Raw genomic sequence first — 21,762 nt, 5'->3', positions numbered from 1 at the left:
GCAACCATACAACTCACTGAACATACCGTCTTCTTGTTTCTTCAGGTCCGCATGCAACCGCAGTTCCACGACCGCAACCAGTAACTGGGCTCCGTGCATCAACGCACCACAGTCTATAAAACAGCAGACTAACAGATCATGCTCCGTCGTGTAACGTCGATCGATGCAGTTGTGAAAGATGCATGCTGCCATTTTCTCATTACATTTGCAGAGCAATGTGGCGCAGATCGAACCCGCCCCCGGAAAGAAAAGCCGAAGCGCAATACAAGTGTTCGAGTTACAATGCCAGATCTAGCGGCCGGTGCCAGTACTATTTTCTGAAAGCCAGTCGATTATATTAGAAGGAGAAGAGTATGCATAGAAAGATGCTTACATAGCGATTACATGCATGTAGGCCGGGCATGGCTCAAGGCCAAAGCAAGGTGTAAGAAAACGTACTACAACGCGGCCAGAGGGTCATGTTGAGATGAACTCTCATGGTTGACTGGTTGTCCCTAAGAGTTGATAAAGCATGGGCACCTGCCATACCCCAGACCATAGACTCTTGGATTCTGTTGAAAATTACGTCTTTAGTGATGAGTTCTTCTGCCTGTCCTCTAATTTCGTTATTTCCACTATTCACAGAGGATCAGCGTCTTGACACCTTTCTCTAAGCTTCCCGGTTGGATTTAAGGATGGGCGGTGTAGCCACCCCACTACGAGTGTCCAAAGTCTTTGAGCAGCCGGGCACTCGATGAACAAATTGCACCGATGTCTCCAAATTGCCAAGGCATATTGGACAAAAGTATTGGTTGGTACAATGTCGAAGTAGTAGGTGCCAGTACTATGATTGCGTTTTGCGTTGCATCCATGCATGCCAATTTGAGAATCGCTCAGCAATGAGTATGATCGCGTCAACCGAGTCCCATGTGTGAGTATGCGAATTGCAGCTGACGGTATATGTCAGTTCCATCGCATCCATGAGAAAGCACATTCCCATCGGTAGAAATGCAGTGCTTGAAATGAACTTTGCAAGCACCTGATGAGCAAGCCCAACGACAAAGGAGACCAACGAAAACTTGCATCGTGGAACACCACGTCCTCTAGGGACATTTAGCATGCCATTTTCTCGACATTTTTGTCACTCCAACTAAATGGAAACATTTCATTCATGTCTGTCCACCACAATGTCATACATCCGAATGCATGTTCAGTAGCAGTTTCCATTTAACAGAGAAACAGGCAGCCCAGCACAAAACGGAGTCTGGTTAACATCCCATAGAATGTGATAGAAAATTATTTCCTCTAAAAAGTAGCATAAAAACATTTCACATCTTTCCAGCTGGTGGTTTGTAACTTGCTGCCCTCTCTACATCCAAGCCTACTCTTTTTGTGAGCTACTATCCGATGAGAGAAACTGCTTTGCGTACTGGTGAACTTTGGATCCTGATCCTGACTGATGATCATAGTACTCCACCAGTGCAGACCCGCCCAAGGCAGCCAGGGTTAGGGCCTGAGCATGCAGCCTGCCAAGGTAAAACAATCAAAGGAATTAAATCACAAGTAGCTCGATTGGGCTGCAGTGTCAACAATGAAGGGTTTCATTAACTAATGCCACTGTTTTTAGGTTTCATTAACTAATGCCACTGTTTTTAACAACAAGCTGGATACAGACTATAATTTCAAGTGAACTCTAATAAACTACTAAAAGGCACATAGAATCGACTCTGAACCAGAATAAGCAAAGAACAAAAAAAACACCTTGATGCATAAAACATGAGTTAATGCTGCAAGTGTTGTCAAGTTGGCAGAATAATGCAATGAACGAGATCACAAGAGCCCAGGACAAGATCAAAAGGGTTAGCTGGAGACAAAAACATCCCCTTAGAGAGAGAATTAGAAGTCATCACTCAACCTCTCTTCTATAATTAAATAGCTTCTATGAACATTCCCCTTATAAGTGTTGATTGTGTTATTTTCCATGAGCTGATACTTGTACTTTCTATTGACATATCCAAAAAGTTCACTTCCTTTTCTCCACAAGGATAAATGGTAGAGTCGAACATATTAGGGTTGTAAATTTTCAGTGCTACATATCCATGAACCTTTTTTTTTTGGATATCCATGAACTACACATGAGCTCCGACAGTGGAACATCCTATTTTCATATCCATAAGGTGAGAGTTACCAGATCAGGTGATACATTTCCATATTGTTAAAAATTAACCGTGACACCCCCAAGAGATGGCGGAGCAGGGCATTTGTGGGTGTGTGTCCAAACATCTAACTAGTCTCGAAAGCACGAGTGTTCCCACATGCACAGGCACACTTGATTTCGGTATATTATAACAGGTGCTCTACTACCTCCTTGATCTACTATTCAATGAAGGAATATTGTGCCACCACTCTACTTTGTTCCATATATGTTAACAGAAATATCACAGATAATTTCTTCCTTCAAAGCTGCAAAATTAGTCATCGTAATATGTACAGAAGTGATTTGAGGATTCGCAATCAATTTGAAGACACAAAGTGAAACTACTGCAGCGCATAGATTGTTCCAAGAAAGTGTTCATAGTACCCAATGAATCATATATTCTGCTGTAAACTGTACTAATGGATAAATTGTGCAGGTAGCAAAACAACCAATGAAGTTTATATCAAAAAAGGATATCCGAACAGAGATGGTGTTGCAGTGTAGATATACCAACTAGCAGTATACAACAATTATCTTGGACTACAAGAGAGGTAAAACTTGGCGAGATACTCATTAAATGCCATCACGGGAACTTGGGATGGAACGTCCTTCATTAAGAATATTCTTTCCTAACGCTTGCATCGAACAAGTAATGTGGCTACGTCGCATCTCGTGCACCTAAGATATGCACCCTGCATGCCTTCGCTAGTTGACATGTGAATCACAATGCGTGTTGCGTGCCCTGTCTCGTTTGTCAACAAGTGAGGAGCACGATAAGGCATATTGCTTGGAAAAAGGAAGATCATGTGCCCCCATAATTTAGTACCTTACATACTGAGCAGGAGTCAGTAATTTAACACTTGTTGCCTTTGCCAATGTTTGCTTGACAAACACCCCAAAGGCATCCAACATACACAAAGCTGTATTTTCCTCTCACAATAAAGCCTCCCCATTCTTTACTAAACTGAAATCTCCCAGCGTTTTTTTTTGTATTAATGTTACACACTTATAGTTAACGAATAAGTTTACTGAATACTTTGCATAATAAGCAACTTGATTGAGGAGGCATGCTTGGCCTAACATGCCTTAAGCATGCCTGATATCAACCTCATAGGGTCAGCATTTTCCCCACTTATGTTTTGCTGCGACTCTCGAGTCTTGACTGCAGTTTTGAAGTGACCAAAATTGTACTCTCTCAGTCGCTGTTGCTGCACTTCTGTTCCCCCCTAACATCATGTTCAGTCCATAACTCCATACAACTTGAGCATGTATCATGTGGAACAGAACAAACAGGAGATAACGGTCGGGCTAGTCGCGTAATCTTACTGATATTAACAAGACATGTTCGACCGATCGATGTTTATCTAGACACCAATATCCGACAGGAACCAAACTACTACCTGTTCATCATGGTTCATACTCGAATACGACGACCATGCCTTGGCCGCCAAATAGCAGCGCACTGCGCAACCACATCTACCTACTAGTCTATTACCGCCACAGCCACAACCACAACGAAACTTCTCCGATCTCAATCTAGCAACCAGCGTAAAAAATGAACGAACGAATCACGAGCAGTCAGGGTGATTTGTAAAAGCAGCTAACCTGGCGTGGATGAGTTTGACACTGGTCTTCATGCCTGGCCTGGACCAGTTGTACGCGATGGAGCCCACGATCCCACTCAGCCACAGCGCCCCTTGAAGCACAAACAAGAGACGAAAGAAGACACCTCACGCTAGGAACGGCCAGAATTGAAAAGGGGAACGGAACGGAACAGAGGTGGGCAAGCAAAGACCTCGCCTCAGGAAAGAGACGAAGGGAGCAGAGCAGGGGGGGGGGGGAGATTTGGAGACGTACCGACGGCCCGGAGCTTGTGCTCGACGACCCACCCCCTCATCGACTGCAATGCGCTCTTCTCCTCCGCCATCTCGCGAGAGCTTCCTTCCGAATCGAGCTGAGCTCCAAATCCGCCCGCGATTTCCGTGCGTGGGGAAGAAGAGGGGGAAAGCGGGTTGGGATCTTATTATAGTGCGCGGCGCGGGGCGAAGGAGCCGTACGAAGCTGGCTCACGTTAGCCACGGGGGCTGTCCCGTGCTGGCAGTGGGGCCCGATAGTCAGCCAGCACAGCGCAGCGGAGTTCCGCGTAGTCCAACTTTCTCATCTGATATTAAATTTTCTATTAATTTTTTTTATCTATTTTATAATTTTTATCTACTATTTAGCAAAAATCTTAATATAAATAAACGAGGTTAATAAGGCACGTATACAAATGGCTGGTGCTGATAAGACCGTGTTTGCAAGTTCTGGTGGAATTTTCGAGTTGGCGGGGAACGGTAGCACGTGGCTCACGGCGGGGGCGGGATGCCGTGCGGAACAGAGAGTTTGTAGCTTCGCCCGTGGCGGCAGACCAGACGCACCGACATGGTTGCCAAACACTTGTGGTGCGCAGGAGATCGGCGGATGATGGCAGTGGTGACATATATGCACCCTAAACAGCAGTCCTGCGCCGAGGAGTACGTACCGGGGTTTAAAAATAGGAAAGCGGCGTGCGTTGCATCTTGAAATCTGCGACCAAAACCGCGGCTGCGAAGCGATGAGCGTACCCGGCGGTTTTGTGGCTCCTATCGCGAGATCGTATGCGTCAGCGGAAGTCTCTCACTGCGCTTTCGCTTCCACCTATGTACAGACATAGAACTAATCTTTAGGCCCAATGGCCTAACGTAGGGGTCTGGGAATTCCAGAGCCCAAACCATAGTCAAGCTGGGCCTCTGGTTGTCAAAATCTGAACAATCCACGATCTCTACGGTATGAATCACGAGTTGGTTCCCGCGTCATTCAATTTATTACTTTTCGTTTACATAATAAAAATCTCTAAAGCTTAAATAATTTATCCATTTTCATCTTTCAGTCTATTCATCTTGTTGCCGGTTACGAATATGAGACTCGTTTTACTAATAAAAATCAATAAAAAATTACAAGATATTAGTATATAATCTTTTTCTTTTTTTTTATCCTATCTTAAATTAAACTATAGTATCATTTTCGACGTATTCATTCGACGGCACTCCTATGATATATTTATATTGTATATTTTAAGTTTATGCTTGACGTTACTCCATTCAATTTGTTTTGTTTTCATTATAATGCACGGACAGCTAGCTAATGCTATGAAAAACACGACCTGCCCAACCGCAGTGCAAGCACATAGGTGGTGGTCTCGGAGGAGAAAATATATATTCCCCGCATGTTCTTACATTTTGAGACTACTCTTCGTCCAATGCAAGCGCCAGCTAACATTCTCGTCATGGCAAATCTAAATCACGTGCGGCTGTGGCCGGCGCTCTAATTTTGCACACGCCTCTGTCGTTCTACACGCCAGCCAGAAGCCCAGAATTAGATCGCTGCGCAATAAGCAGCCTTCCATGCGCAACCGCCTCTTGGAACCGGAATTGGATCTCCGTCCCCTTGAAAAGCCATGTCTCCTTGACTTGCTCGTAGTCGTCGGCATCCAGCCACCACCTGCTGACTTCCGACACCCGCCGTGCCAAGAACTACGAAATGCCGCCGGCGAGCAGAGTCGTTTTCGAGGTGCTCCGGTCGGCCTCCCGCGATGCCTTCCAGGTCGCCATCTCATTCGCGGCCAGGCCGCCCGTCTCCACCATGCTCAAGCCGGTGATCACCAAACCCCTCCAGGACAACAAGTGACGGACACACTCGTCTTCACTGCCCCGGTGTGACATAGTTACGCTGATAGGCTGCTGGTGAGGTTCCAACATCAACCTTCTGTCATTGGTAGTCAAGTTTGCCAATGTATGACCGACTATACGTCACGTATGTAATATGTTTAGTATAATTAAGCATATCTAAAGGAGCCATGCCTTGTCAGCAAAGCATAATTCATAGCAATGGAGCTTTCAGCCTTTCAGGCCAGCCAGTATTGACTCACCCAACCACTTGATATATGCACAAGTTGAAGGTTGGATGGAAATTTAGTCCGTTGTCGATTTGAAACGAGAACACGGAGGGGAAGACGTTCCCGGTGTGCGATCATCGAACCCCGGTGTCCCTCGTCGATTTGACGGTCCAGTGAACTTACAATTGGCTGAAAACTTGTGCACCAATGATCTCATCCTATGATTTCAATTTTGTTTTACAATTTTTTCGTTCATGGGTGAAAATATTAAAATTCGTAAAATTTCGATTATTTTTTATTCTCTATTCTGTGGTGCTACATGTCAGTAAAAAAAATTACAAAATTAGATATTTTATTCTACTCTAAAATTCCTGAAATTTGTAAAATTTCAATGAAATTTTAATCTCTATCCCACCAAGCACGGCAAACAAGATCGCGAGTCCGACCAAACTGGCAGATGGGCGCGGTTGCGTCGCGCACACCGTCCCAGCCGTGGTGCCCGGAGCAGCCACACGGCGGTGACGACAGCGGGCAAGAGTCCTCGCCCATCTGGTGCAGGAGAGCACAAGTGTAACGCCCACCACGCGGCCGGGCAGTCTCGCGCCGCCGTGCCATGCAGAAAAGTCCAAGGCCTCTGCGCAGCCTCATGTGACTGTGACCCGTCACGTCCACCCCCACATGCCTTCTTCTCCTTCTCCTTCTCCTTCTCCTCGTCCTCGACGCACATTCCAATTCCCACCACCCTCCACTCCAAAGATCTCCTCGCAGGCGCGGCAAGGGAGAAGATAACAAACGACGATGGCGGCGAGCGGGGAGGAGTACCAGTACGGCCCACGAGGGGCGCCGCACGGGCTGCTGCTGGCGGTGGTGCTGGGCCTGGTGGTGGCGGGGCCGCTGTTCCTCGGCGACAGCGGGGAGGCGATCACGGGCGCCGTGGCGGACCTCCTCAGCCCCGTGGGCCTCCTGCTGCTCCCCGTCGGCCTTATCCTCGTCATCCGCGTCCTCTCGTCGGACCGTGGCGCCGCGGCGCTCGCCGACGTCTTCGCCTTCGGCGGGACGCCCGACGCCGTCCACCGCGTCGGGGGATCGCCGGTCGGGGTCGCGCTCCTGCTGCTGCTAATCACCGTGCTGATGTACTACAGGTCGTCGCCGTTTGGCGGCGACGGGGGCGACGACGAGTAGCACTGATCATCATGCTGAAGGCATATGACTATTAGTTACAGTATCACTATATGTTAGTCTACAAAGTGCTGCTTCGTCGCGACTTGTAAATAACGCTGGATCGCTCTGTTCTGGTATGGAAATGCGAAGCTTCTGCTCTAAGAGTGCTTGTGTTTCTATTGTTCATGTTGTCTGCTGTTCCAGTTGACCATATTTCAAGTATGGATTTTTGTTTAACTGCTACTCTGGTGCCAACCGGTTCAGCACTGCTGAGTATCAATGGCACAGAAGAACAAGAAAAGGAAAGTTAAAAGATCAGCCATGCGACACGCTGAACCGCGTGAATTGTGATCCAGCCCAACCATTCTTTTTGAACCAACATACAGGGCCTGGTTACGTGCGCTTTATTTTGCCTCACTTGAAGCTACGATTTCCTTAATTTTATGTACATTGCAAAAAAAAAAAAAAACAATGAACCAGAGGAGGCAAGGGGCGTTCACTCACGGTTCCACAGTGCAGAATAGTAACAATAGTGGCAAATCAATTTTTTTAGAGTTTCTGCTGGTTTCTTTATCATCAAACATCAAGCGCCTGTGACTGTGAAGAGAACATTCCCAGTGCATGCTTCCTATCCTTCCTCAAGCGTTCAGGTGGTGTATCTTGAGCAGCTTCGACCAGCAAGGTTTGTAGATATCTAAATTGAAATGTGATGTCTTCTAGTGATATTTCAAAATTCCTTCATGCACTGTACAGTGTTGAATCCTGTAAAGAATTTTTCACTGCTATAATAATCATCCATTTCACCACTGACACTGACACAATAAATTTGACATAGCTAGTAACAAGATGTGATCCATGTCGTGGTATATGGAGCACAAGACAGGCAGTTTAGTCCAATGAGGCTTCAAATCGTGATCTATCTGTGCATAGCTCAAGAGACACGATACAATAACACTGCGATTGTCGACACCCAATAATAGTAAATACGGTCGCTGGATGAGTTTAACTGGGAACAAGATTAACATTACAGAGTAGCTGCTATAAAACTGTTGAACTAGCCGCACAGTCATATTTAGACTTTCTATGAGGGCCAAAAGATATATCAGCACAGTCAGCACAAACTGGAGCAACTGATGGCCTATATGATAAACCCAACTGAAACACATTCCTATGTTGCAATCAGCAAATAATATCAACCTAAAGCAGCTTATTTCCAAATATACTGCAACAGCATAATATTTGACCTATCCACACAAAAAAGTTGAACGTGTAATTATGTGTCTGGTGGAGGAGTGGCTCTGAAATTATCGGTACCCAGAGTGTCTCAAAGTCAATAGAACTATAGAAGTGTGGAGATCTTTGTGGAAGATAATGTGGATGGAGCACTACTTACTGATGCTGGGGTTGGAGGCACTTGAGTGGTCTGTCAAGAAACTGGTGGTGAGTGACAACCTTTTGGCCAGCTCAGCCATGCGTGACGAACATGTCAGTGACCCAGAATTAGCTGAATTTCGAGAATGCGAGTAAGCGGTGCAGTTGATCGGAGAAATTGGTGCGTCAAAACTGCTGCTCGAGGTGAATTGTGCAGGAGAGTGGACAAAGTTAAATAAGGATACATATATGTTCATGTAAGAAATCTAGCCTTTTTCTGTTGTCTTCCTTTCTCGAGGGCAATGCTATCGGAGTTACTCATTTAAGATACCAGCCTATTTCTAAACATAAACATCTAGGTCGACCGACTCTAGTGTCCTTCCACACAGCACAGCTGCTTCCCCTCACCACCTGTGGCCGACGCCGTCCACCATTGCCGACTCCTCCTTCTTGCTCTTCACATATCTCTTTGGCCGGGATGCCCCTGCCCCTACCCTTCCCAACCGGCGATCTACTGCTACCCGTGGCCTACAACGTCTCGCTGCCCCGCCCACCATCCGCCACGGGCCGGTTTGCCTCCTCGGCCTTTCCTCTAAACCCACTGACCCCAGTTTTACTCTACCCTGAACCCTAACTCACCGGAGCTGGTAGGTAGGCGACGACGGAATCAAGATTGGGACAGTGCAACGAGAGAGAAGATGAGGAGGAAAATAGTTGCATCCCGCCGTCCATTCCCTCCTAGCACGAATCTTGAATTGCTTTACATTGTTGTGGCCCTGTTAGGTGAATGTCCTCGAGATAATTTCTTGTTTGCCATTAAATATTAGCGAAATTATCGATTTACTATTAAAAAATTATAGTTCTTTTCATGTCAATATTTTTTCTTTTTCTATGTGCTATTGCCATTATAGTGGAGGTGGTGGCAGCGGCACATCAATTTTTCAACCTCTGTGTGTCACCGTCGTCACCTTTATTATGACGACAACGGTATTTAGAGGATAAAAAAACTAAATTGATAATATAGAAGAGACCATGATTTTTTCATTGTCAAATCAAAAATTTGATTAACATTCAGTGCCCCACTGTGAATTATCTCCTTTTCTTTAGGCCTGTCAACAGTTTCATCCTTCACTCTCGCTGCTCCAGAGTGAAGGAAACATGCACTCTCTGATGAATGAAACATTTCTTGGTAGTGTAGCACTCTGATAATTTTTGCTTGCTTTCTGCTCTAGCAAATAGACTTGAACAATTTTTGTGCGCGCTATCGTCTTGGGCCTTGGCTACTGAGTACAAATGAAACCATTCAAACAAGATGCTTCTTCTTCTCTACCTTCTCCATAGTATTTTCACCAGGATACCTGATTTAAAGCAACTGAGGGGCATGGAATCAGAAACAAAATCTAAACCTCAGACACCAGTGCACCACAGCCACGGAGCCTCCTTTGAAGATAAGCCTTATCCTGCAGCGGCGCGACCACAGCGTCCCACGTCGGACTCTCATGCTGACCTGGCACGTCGCACCAGCTCCCTCCCTGTCCACCCAACCTACTTTAACCTTCTCCGCGCCAACCATGTCCATCCGCACCCACGCCACCTCCCCGCGCCGAGAAAACGCCAGCAAGTTCGTGACCCAGCGCCGATCCTCGCCATGGCCACAGCGTCTTTGTCCGCCGTCGCGGCACCGCTGTCCGTCGCCGGGCTCAGGAAGCCGCTCGGCGCCGCGTCGTCGTTCCAGCCCCTGCCGCCCAGGGCGAGGCCGGCAGCCAGGATGGCCGTCCGGGCGTCGGCGTCCATGAAGGAGAAGGCGACTGCCGGGCTGACGGCGGCGGCCGTGGCGACGGCGCTGGTCCTGCCGGACATTGCGGAGGCAGCGCAGGGGGGGCTGACGCCATCGCTGAAGAACTTTCTGCTCAGCATCGTGTCCGGCGGGGTCGTGCTCGTGGCCATCGTAGGCGCCGTCGTCGCTGTCTCCAACTTCGACCCCGTCAAGCGGGCCTGATCGACCGGTTGTTGGTTCCGAGGCACGTCTACCCTCTATGATGTGTCGAATGGTATCTTGCTGTGTTATTTTGGAGATTGTTCAAACAGATTTATGATATGGAGTTCGTGTTAATCGTTGCCTCTTGTATATGCTTGATGCCGTGGATGGTTGCACCTCGTGAAGTTTAAGAGGCCTCAAAATTTAGGCGGATGCTATTTATCAACAGCTTTTTTTTTAACCTCTGCTCGTTTCCCATTTTGCCTCTGTGCTTGCTCCCCATCTCTTGCCATTCTCCACCTATCTCTAACAGCGTTCCGGTGTCATTACGCTAACCTAGTGTTCTTGCCTCCTCCACCCCAGCACTAGCCTACCGCCATCCTCCACTGCATGCGGCCAATGGCGCTCCTGACGCTTTGCTATTCCATCCCCGTATCCAACTTCTCTGTTGGACCGACTTGCTTCCCGGACATCTTTCTAAGCCCAGGTAGCACACTAACGACCCAGAAAATTTCCTCTTCGAACCCTAAACCTTGCCAGTCATGACATACGTGGCAGTTGCCATCGCATCGCCGCTCCTAAATTTTAGGTAGAAGAAATTTAATTTGTGTGTTTGGTTGCTAGAACAAGGTTTTATAGAGTTGCATTGTAAGTAGGATGAGAAGAAACATATTGAATGAAGTCATTTATGTTGCAAAGAAGAGTTTTGAGGCCGCATGAGTGAATGCAATAAGCTGATTTTCTGTTTGGTTGACTGAATCTGATACCATATGAGCGGATATAAGAATTAAGATTATTATTGGTTATTTATATAAAGATAATTTTATGATACTGATAAGTGAACCTGTCTACATAAGTAGATGTAATGCTTGCATTCGTCAGACCAGACTGAGGAGTAAAAGCTCAAATCGAGCTTCACTCCTCAGCCAGAATGAGGATGTATTTTTGCATCCGCTCATACTGATAAAAACAGTAAGTACAAATAACTAAGCACGCTTCTTATTAAGATTATACATATCCACTTGTATAGATTGGGAGGAATTCAGATAATCAAAGAAACTCTGGTGTCTGTACCTCAGATGTTTTACTTCCGAAACTACAGAATGGCGAGGGGTAACTAGTACTCATGTTAGGCGATCGTACATTGAGGAACTACATGTCTTTAAATTGAAAGTAAACTTTACAAAACTATACTATAATTGGGAAAACTATGGCAAAGTGATAAATGTGGCGGATGACTCCAACGTGGCTCAAACACAGACGTTTTTGCTCCATTTTGTTCTTTTTGCTCTTCTATATTTCAGATTTGGCACAATTCTTGGGTTCTATTTTAAGATCATCATTAATCCAACAGCCGGAATTTTCTTCTTCTTTTTCATCATGTCCAACCTCTTGCGTTGTTTTTCCAGATGTATCACAATGAATTTTGTATTTGAAACAAATCTGATTGAATTTTTGAAGTATCAAGTTCTGATCGTGTGAGACAATAAACCAAATTTTATTCAATATGTGGCAATTTACTAATGTCTAGAAACACTATCAAGCTTTTTTTTCTCTTTATTTTGAAAGGTTACCCTGTGTTTTGTTCCCAAAATGTAAGCTCGGTCGTCGTTACGATCTAATATCATCTGTAGTTACAAAGCGCTGCAAGTTGCGACACTAAATGGCACAAAAACACGTAGAAACACGACAAAGAACCATGTGTGCATCTAAAAACATAATCCAATGGCGGAAGGGCAGTAGCCCGGTTGGCAATACCCTCATAGGCGAGGGGAGCCGGAGGTTCGATTCCCGTAGCGCCTCCAATGAAGGCCCCAAATAAAAGAGGGTCTGGTTCTTAAAAGAACATAATCCAATATACAACAGTAAAAGCAGCTATAATCCGATGTACATATTACAGAACACAATGTTTCTACAAGTACACTGTACTACATAACACGGAACGTTGCTACGAGTAGATCTATACCTATACCAATCACAAACTTTAAGAAAAATTTCATGTTAATTAGAAAAAAGAAAAACATCTGAACATTTATATATCATGGGACCGAGTTATAACAGTTGAGAATTAATCTAGGTTACAATCGCTAGAAAACAGCTTGAAAACTACAACAGAACACCACGTAGAATCCGAGTAAAATACGAGTGTATTGTGCTCGTGAAAGTTTCCATCGGTGCATCAAACGAGGTAACCTGATTATTTCCATTGAGTACAAAGCTCATACAACAAACCGAGCATGTCATGTAGCAAAGTCAAGAAGAACATAAGTGGGAGTTGTGCAGCAGAGTCATAGAAGAATACATGGACGGAAGTGTATGCGAGTCAAAGCAAAAAGGATAGAAACAAGACAAACGAAGCTAATGAGGTCGATTAGTTCGATTACAATATAGCATACACAGAAAGGTAGCGTCCATGTACATTAAGATGGACTGCATCCATGGTTATCAAAAGAATTCAAAACTAAGCTCACGTCCCAAGAGATGCATGCGAAGTTCCATGGAGTCGACGCACTAAGTCCAATGATAGATTCAGAGTCACCAAATAGAGCCTCTCTAGCTTCTTCTTTCTTCTCCTCTTTTATACCAAAAAATTAGGAAAAGGGAGCTTTGGAGGTCTCCCAGATATGCTTGGGATAGGCCCTACGGTGGGTCCGCCCCTGCTCAAGTCTACGAAGAATACTGCCAGCAGTGTTCAAACTGCAGACATTGCATCATTTTCCATTGCAGCTCAAGGATGCATACATTGCTGCAGTGCTGCTATATTAGAGCACACGCTGAGAAATCAACACTGACGCTTCCTTTAATGCCAATGAATCCAGTGGGGGCAGTAGGGGTTATGGTTCGTGATGATGCAGATCGGTGTGTGCGGGGTTTTTCTTGGTGGCTTTTATCTCAGCGTTGGGGGCGGAAGCGGAAGCATGCAGGGAGGGGCTCCTTCTGCTTTCTGCCTCTGCTCGGGCTACCGTTTTTCTCGAGACCGACTCCAAAGTTCTGGTCGATATGTGGAACAACAGGAATTATCACCGTTCCGAGATCGCGCCGATCCTTGCAGATATCCAAGAGCTCAGCTTGTTCTTCTCCTCGTTTTCGTTAATGTTTATATGCGTTCTGCTAACTGGGCTGCTAATCTTTGTGCTCAGCATGCAGCGCAGAATAGGATAGCTTCATCCTGGGCCTCTCAGCCCCTTTCTTTCTTGCTGCAGTGTTTGCAGTCTGATTGTAGTTCCTATGTTTAATGAAGAGAAGTGCCCTTGATCCTAAAATAAAAAAGAATGCTATCTTCAACAAAAGTGGAAAGCCTTCTGCATCCAAATGTATTAATCAATTATTGCTTTCTTTTTCCAAGCAAAGCTATGATTACTTTTGTCACATTCATGTACGTAGAGATTGGTCTTGGGGGAAGTCTTGCAACTGAAAATATTTTCTCTACATATGTAGTTTCAAAAAAGGACTTGACGGTCACATGTCAAAAAAATTAATCATGTAATTCAGCATTCTTAATCATCATCATATGTGTTATACGTATTTTTCTATCGAAGTGAGTTAAACATATTCTAAAAGTAAGTGCTTGTTAGAAAGACCCGAAGTGCCTTAGAGTTAGTGAGGTATGCAAAGAGGAGAGACTTAAAAAGATTTCAGCAACAAACACTACTCACGGTCTGACCACTAGGTGTGCAGCTATGTGAGCTTGCAATGTGGACTTACCACGATCTGATTGGGAGCAATAGCAGTTTAACTGCCAGAATGCAGAGGCTCGAATTAAATGAATCAATCAACCTCTCTTTCTCTCTCTCTCACACTCACTCCCTCACTCTCTTCCCCACTCCACCTTAGAGAGAGAAGGAGAGCTCCACCTCGATGTCCATGACGACCGAAAATCGACGGTGAGAACCTCCTCAAGTTTTCCCCCTCTTTTCCCTCGCCGGAGGCACGCTCATCCAACCTCAAGCCCGCACGTCACCCGGAGTTCGATCTCCGAATCGGAGCTTCTGTGGAGTGGATTGATACGCTAGGAAGCTACCATACACTAAGGTGAGGCATCCCCTATTATTTGCTCATTATTTCTGAGCTCGATTCAACTCTCATGTCATTTAGACCCAAGTTCAACCTAGCCTAGATCTAATTTAAAGGGTATTTTGAGTTTAGCTCGGTGAATGTTGTCCAAATTACTTTAGAAGCACTCTACTAGTCCCATAGAGCATTTGGGTACCCTTCGCCATTGAAGATTTCGCCGGTGTCCTCGCCAACGATCACGCAAAGGCGCTGTCGGCAAGATCTTGCAATCTGACCACCGATAAGGCTGGTCTGACCGCCAGTTAGGGCTGGAGAATCTGAGTTGAAAAACCTATATAGGGGTCACACCTCCACTAGGGCTGGTTTGATCGATGGTCGGTTGTTTGACTGCCAATACAACATCGGTCTGACCGCTAGAGGCCAAAACCTTCTTCACGTCGGTCTGACAGCCAGCCTCTAAAAGCTAGATGGACTTAGGTTAGCTTATCCGGGGTTTCAAACTTCGAAACCCTAATCACTTAGCGATCTTTTGCAAATGTTTTCGAAGCACAACGCTCTAGTATTATTCAAGCATGCATCATGTGCACACTTTTTCATCTTTTATTATTTATGCAATGCATTTTTATTCCATTTAGAGAGTGTTGCGTCGACAATCCAAGTGAGTGAAGGCAACCTCACGAAGTTTTGCGAGTGTTGTGTGCAAAGTATTAGGCAAACCCCAGAGCAGCAAGACAAACATCTAAGCATATTGCACCCTCTTGTTCAAATTTAATGGAGACTAAAATTAATAAATTATGCCTTATGTATGTTTGCATGTATTAAATCAAGTGTCGGGCTTATTCGGGTAGAACCTATATTGGTTACATGATCTTTACCTTGAGTTGTTGATTATACATATCTTTGTAGTCTGGTTAACAATGTTGCTGTCTAAGTTACTAGATCGACTTAATATGCTTAGCAATATATAGGTCATCGGTAGAAGGTGAGCAATGATTTGATTATTGCTCGCGAGCTTAGGGCTTAATTAGTGTTCACAAAATATAATGATGATGTTGGATTGGTTGAGTAGTGAGGATAAGGCGAAATGTGGGTGGTGTTAGGGGTGTTTCTCTTGCCCAAATATGGAGTTCCCTAGGGTAGGTCGGGAGAGGAACCCAGACACTGTAGACCGTTTGTACATTTAAGCACCGATTGTTGTTGCAATTGGCTTTAGTACTTTCCGTGCTTACTACATGTCACATATGTGAACGATAAGCCGATTACCTTTGTAGCTATAACTTTTTAGCGTACGAGTCAATGGTGTCCGACATGAGAGGTCGGTTGGGGTATCCATTTTTCTCTAGAGTAGTTCTAGATGACCCCCGCACCTATCGGCGCATGATCAAACGATCGGGATTTATTGAGAAAGCTTGACATAAGTACCCTCTTGTATTGACCTATGTGGTCGTACAAGCCGTATGGTCCTCAAGTCGTGTAGGAAAAGTTGTACCCCCGTGCAGGGTATAAAAATATTTCAAAATACCGCTCTTGGTTATAAGCATACTTTTATCCATTTGTAGCAGTCGTAGAGTCAAGCGTAGTGGTTTTTATATAGTATGTTGGAAGTTGGTTCTATTTATAGTTATGTTTAGGTTGTTACAGGTTTGGAGAGGTTGTCGGTTAAGTGTAGATGCTCACACATATGTGTCTAGGATGCGGTCACATATGTTCTGCTTAACCATGTGCCTTTTTCTTGCTAATAGCTCAATGCATAATCCTTGGAGTCATGCTATTTATATGTTTTCTATATGGATTAAGTCTTACGAGTATCTTCGTACTCACGCTATTTTTTTTTTCAAGTTTTGCCGGTGAGGAAGAGACGGTTTTAGCTACTTCACGCCCGCCGATGTTGGTAGCGGGCCTGAGTAGGTAACTACTCTCGAGTGGCGAAGCTTTTGGGGTGGATCCTAAAGGGCATGTGGCTCTACTATTCTTTTGTTATCTATAGTTTTGTTTCCGCTATGTAGTCGGTCTAATCTTTTGTGTAAATTATTCTAAACGTTAGAATGCTTAAGGACTTGTAATCTAATGTTGATTACTCGCTCTTTCTTAAACTTTGTTGTGATGTTATATGTTAGAAATGCATGTGTTTCGATTTTGAGCACAAAACACGTGCCGTGACTCCTCCTTGAGTTGTAGGAGCAATGGTGATGCAATTTCTCAACCCCAATCTTCAATGAAGCTTAGCCACTCTTGCCTCTGAATTTCACATTTCTGACAAGAAGACCAACCTAGGACTTTTAGTTCTTACCAGGGCAGTTAGCTCTTGAACTGTTCGAGGTAGCCCTAACCCTAGGCAGTTCTGGCATAGGGAATTCATTTCTCCTAATGGGTCTCATCATGAGAACCTGTTAGGTGTTGCGCCAACACAATTGGCAACTTAGAACTCCATTTGTAAACTACACCTTCTGCCAAGCCTCCATCAACAGAATCAAAAAACACCATGTCCTTCTGGCCCATCACAATAGTACCATGAACTCCAAAGCAATTCATGGCTCCCGACGGACCACCACATGTGGCTCTGTTAGTATACCAATAGCCCTAGGACTGGTTGCTTCCTTATCATCCAAAATTTCCTTAGCCTCCTCCCACATCACCTGATCCGTTTCAAATGTCATGGCCAACGAGTTCAGCTTCTTTTCCTTCATAGCACCTCCTTCTGGTCCGCCATATGCTTGCACCTTGATGACACGTCATCCATCAGGTCAGAAGCACCTTGTGATTCCAGACTTGACGCCAAAGCCCTCAAAGCAAGAATGTTCTCACTGGAATTATTTGGTTGTCCCAAACCTTGATCAACTTGCATAGGATCTGCTCAAATGGCGCCAACATACCATTGGTTCTGGTATTCACAAAGGTCAGAGACTTCACATTTTTGCTCAATTGTGCACTCCTAGATCGCTGCACCTCTTTCTGCCCATCCACTTTTAGACTAGCAACCTGATCTGATAGTTCCTTCTCCACTTGTGGACTAGCCTAATGTTCTGACTCACCCTCCTCCCCTCTGGAATCAGCCTTCCCTGGTGCAAATCTCTTCTGATCCAGTATAAAGCCCCGGCGTCCAATGGTTGACGAATCCGCACTACCAGCTTGTTTAAAACTGAGCTAATGATTGACCGATGGGGAAGCCTCTGCCTTGAAATAACTAACCCGACGATCAGAGTTCTTAAATAGAGAGCATTACAGCTCTGTAGAATAACGCAGTGCGGTTTCACCCTCCACCTTCTTCTCACATTCTTTATCCGATTGCCCCATAAAGCCGCAATGGAAACAGAAATATGGAATGCGCTCATATCGTAGATCAAAGCTTCTCACTACTTCCTTACCATGAGTCTTAATCTTGATTGGTAACTTCACCTTCAATTGCCGATCAATTGGTAGCTCAACTCTAACATGGAGAAAATCGTGCTTTCTGCATCTGTCCTCTTCCACATCCACCGCCAACACCTGACCAAGCCTTATACCAAAAGTTTCACCAGCAGTTTTAGTCATCATCTCAAATGGAAGAACATAGATGCATACCCACACATGGATGTCATTGAGAGGAACCTCTGAAGGGCTTGTGAAACCATCGAAGGGTGCAACAGTCAGCGCATCTTCCCGATGGAGCCATGGGTCACCCCTCATGACAAACAAAAAATCACCTTCAGAGCCAAACGCGATGATAAAGAGATTGTCTCTTAAAACCTTGAAGCTAAAATCGGTGCGCAATTGCCAAGCCCTCTTTAGATCATCAAACATTGTTGATGGGTTTGGTCGCTTCAGCGAGTAAAACCTCGCCAAAACCGTCCATTGACATGTCGAGTGTGCTTCCTCTTCATCAATCACAAACTCCACAACCTCTTCCTCATCAGCATCCACCTCTCCCTCTAGGTACGCACTCGGTCCTGCATTCACATCTGTATTATCATTGTGTAACCCAGGCATCAATTGCACCTTGCTAGGTCCGACAATGACAACACAGTTTGGGGCGCTTCCTTGCTCGTAAGTACCAACTCCTTCCCAGTTCCGTCCTCCTGTAAGGTCCGCATCGCATCACCACTCAACGACGTCGGGTGGACAGACCCCTTAGCGGGTTCCCCTTGATCACCCAAATCGCGAGCAGGTGACAAGCGACGGCGGATCACCTGAATCAAAGAAGTGTTTAGCAGCGATCTGAGTTTCGTGCTTTGATTCACGCAGCAGCCCTCTCTTGCTTTTATAGTCCCCAAACAGATCCAATATTCTGCATCGTATACGAACTCGATCTCCTTTTTCCATCCCAGAATCGACCTTATAGTCCAAGGACTCCAACTTCCTATCAGATTCCAAACTCCCATGGCTAGCCTGGCCATGTCCCTCCCAATCGGATTCATACCAACCCGTCTCTTTCAGGGGCTCGTTCTCCAGATCGGAGAACAAACTGTTGTGGAAGATGCGAGAGTAGAATCCATCACCCAGACTTTGCATCGGCAAAACTCCAAGGGGTTCCTTCAGTGGATCGAACTCAATCCCCCAATCGGAATGATCATACCAACCCGTATCAACCAGGGACTCGTTCTTCAGATTATAGAACAACCGGTTATGGGCATGAATTCCACCATCTAGACGTTGCATCAGCATGACCCCAAGAGATTCCCTCAACATATCGGATTCAATCTCCATCCAAGATGACGATCAACTCACGGATTCGAACGACACCGCAGTCACCTGGACGAAGCCCAACCCTAGGCCATAGTCAGACTTTTTAGAGCAACTAACAACCTAGAGGTGTTTGATTAATTAACTATAGGTATCTTGCACTTGGAGTGACCTAAAATAGAAAAGTAAGACGATTGCTATTTGCCAGGCAACTGAATATCGGACGTTCCACAGGCGACCATCGATTCGTGATCGGACGACGCTCGTATATCTTCTTCCTCCAGCTCATGCAACCGCTCCCACAACACTCCCTTGCCCCGCCCACCTTCGGCCGTCTCTGGTGGCTCTCCCACCGTTGGATCTACGCCCACCACTTGTTGCCGTGCTAACCTAGCTCCACCAGACCGCATCCTTGCCTCCCCCGCCACCGGCACTAGCCCATCAGTGACGCCCACACTACCTCGCCCCCACGCCCACCTCCTCTGCTGAGCCGGCATGCTTCCCCATGCATCCCTCTAAGGCCGAAAAGCATACCGGCAACCCCTGAAACCCCTTTCTGAACCCTAAACCTCACCAACGATGGCATACATGGCGGCAGTCGTCGCCTTATCGCCGACCTGAAATTTAGGAAGCCTGAAAAAGTAATGGATATGATGCACAACATCGTTCCATCCATGCAGATACAACTATCACCACACAAACATCATCTGATGTACGAAACCGAACCCAAGATGATGCTACAAGTACATGCTCAGCATTTGGACTTTGGTTGCTTCACTATCATCACGGAGCAGTGCACATGGTGGGCGCAGTAGTCGCTCACGCTCCCCAGAAGAGCCCTGCGCGGCACGCACTCCAAGCATTAGCTTTGATCCCGGGACTCCCATTTCGGAAGCGGCAAGAATGCAAATGGGACACCGTAAACATGAAGCTGCAGGTTACATTATATATGGGAGGCAAAAGAAGTTGGGAACCTTTTGATGGCGCCGTAGCCATGGCTGCCCACTACCAGCAGATCCGCGTGGTGCTTCTCGGCCGCGTTGCAGAGCACGTTCCCGGGCTCCCCTTCGATCACTTCGATCAGAGCGTGCGCCTGCGAATTTGGCAACACATGCACAAGCACAATGAAATGACACGAGCAATCAATCATCAGGCGGAATAAGTTACTGATCAGATTTTGCTTTGAGCAATGCTGCGACTGGTTACCGAGTTGGCGATGCAGACGCGGCGCGCCCTCTCGACGACGGCCTCGGCCATCTTGCGCAGGTCGGCCTCCACGCACCTCATGGCCTCCCCGGCCCCTGAACGCCCGAACGAATCCCACCCAAATCAGAGCTCCGAGCCACCCATATGGTAATTCTGAAGTCAAGAAAGAGAGCTTTAATTTATGGCCAGTACCGGGGCCGCCAAAGCTGACGACGGAGGACGGCGACGGCTTGGCGTGGACGATGACAAGCTCGGCCACTCCCGCCATGCCGGGCGCCACGTGCTGCACTGTCCACTCCAGCGCGTAGTAGCTGTGCTCGTTGTCGTCCACGCCGACCACCACCACCGTCTTCCCCCGCTCCCCCAAACCCGCCTGTGCCGCCGCCGCCGCAGCAGGTGCAGTCTTGGCCTCCGCCATGCAAAGCAAACTGAACCACGGTGAATATCGATCAAAACGAGACTGAATGTATAGGATTGCACACTTGTGAGCTACACTGTGTGATGAGCGGAGCAGCAGGGTACTTATGGAGAGAGGAGAGGGAGAGGGAGAGGGAGAGCACGAGAAAGGCGCGCGCGCGCGGGCGAAACCGGAGGCGGAGTTGCGGCTGGGCGCCGAGACTGGTGGCGGGAAGCAAGAACGAACGCACTCGTGCGCGCGTGTCGCCCGCGGCCCCGGTTTTGCTTGTAGTTCTGTTGGTTTCGGTCACCTCCGGGTTTGAGAGCTCCAGGTCGTGTCCGGGGTAAGGACGAGCAGGACACCAAGTAGCCAAGTAGTAGCAACCGTGTATTTGTGCCTGTCACGACTCACGAGAGAAGTGTGCTGAGGCTCGAGAAAAGATTTCGTTCGCTGCTGCAGTAGCAATAGTGCTGGGGAGTGGTACCGCCCTTATTCATTGAATTCGGTCCATCAGTCAACTCCAAAACCAAAGTAGCAATACTAATATCATAATTAAAATGTTTTTACTATACTCTATAAAGTCTAATGGCATATAGTGGAGGACCGAAGGTCTAAGATGCTAGCGGTGATCTTGATGGGAGTATATGAAGAGAGCAATACCGAATGGTGGAAGTTATAGCGAAACTCAGAAGGCGAAGCCCAGACGTGAGACGAAAGCCGAAGCCCAGACGAACATCGGAACCTAAAGCCCGAAAGACGGAGGGATACAACGAAAAGACATTTGGCAAGAGAATAAAGATCAACCCCGAGAGAAGCCTACGAATTAACGAGACTTTGGCAGGAAGATGGTCATGAGGAATTCGCTGATAGCCTTGAAGGGAGGCCGT

General features: G+C 46.3%; 4 protein-coding genes across 4 annotated transcripts; 2 read left to right on the top strand and 2 right to left on the bottom strand.

The window, feature by feature from the left end:
* Positions 1-1,114: 1,114 nt before the first annotated feature.
* Positions 1,115-4,197, bottom strand: LOC133891035 (uncharacterized). Its single transcript, XM_062331724.1, has 3 exons — positions 4,034-4,197; positions 3,782-3,872; positions 1,115-1,505 (listed from the first exon to the last, which is right to left on the bottom strand). Exons 1-3 carry the CDS (start codon positions 4,101-4,103, stop codon positions 1,361-1,363), a joined length of 306 nt encoding a protein of 101 aa, XP_062187708.1. The 5' UTR covers positions 4,104-4,197; the 3' UTR covers positions 1,115-1,360.
* A 2,514-nt stretch (positions 4,198-6,711) lies between these two features.
* LOC133891410 (uncharacterized) lies at positions 6,712-7,412 on the top strand. The gene has a single exon (XM_062332124.1). It carries the CDS (start codon positions 6,888-6,890, stop codon positions 7,269-7,271), a length of 384 nt encoding a protein of 127 aa, XP_062188108.1. The 5' UTR covers positions 6,712-6,887; the 3' UTR covers positions 7,272-7,412.
* A 2,575-nt stretch (positions 7,413-9,987) lies between these two features.
* On the top strand, positions 9,988-10,739 carry LOC133891409 (uncharacterized). The gene has a single exon (XM_062332123.1). The coding sequence runs from the start codon at positions 10,003-10,005 to the stop codon at positions 10,618-10,620; it is 618 nt and encodes a 205-aa protein (XP_062188107.1). The 5' UTR covers positions 9,988-10,002; the 3' UTR covers positions 10,621-10,739.
* Positions 10,740-19,921: 9,182 nt separating this feature from the next.
* Positions 19,922-21,038, bottom strand: LOC133891327 (uncharacterized). The gene is made up of 4 exons (XM_062332046.1): positions 20,671-21,038; positions 20,479-20,573; positions 20,247-20,365; positions 19,922-20,111 (listed from the first exon to the last, which is right to left on the bottom strand). Exons 1-4 carry the CDS (start codon positions 20,894-20,896, stop codon positions 20,024-20,026), a joined length of 528 nt encoding a protein of 175 aa, XP_062188030.1. The 5' UTR covers positions 20,897-21,038; the 3' UTR covers positions 19,922-20,023.
* Between the last annotated feature and the right edge of the window lie 724 nt (positions 21,039-21,762).

Source organism: Phragmites australis, chromosome 14, assembly GCF_958298935.1.
Source record: "Phragmites australis chromosome 14, lpPhrAust1.1, whole genome shotgun sequence".
Taxonomy (NCBI): Eukaryota; Viridiplantae; Streptophyta; class Magnoliopsida; order Poales; family Poaceae; genus Phragmites; species Phragmites australis.
The sequence above is the reverse complement of the archived record's forward strand: the minus strand, read 5'-3'. Positions and strand labels throughout refer to the sequence as shown.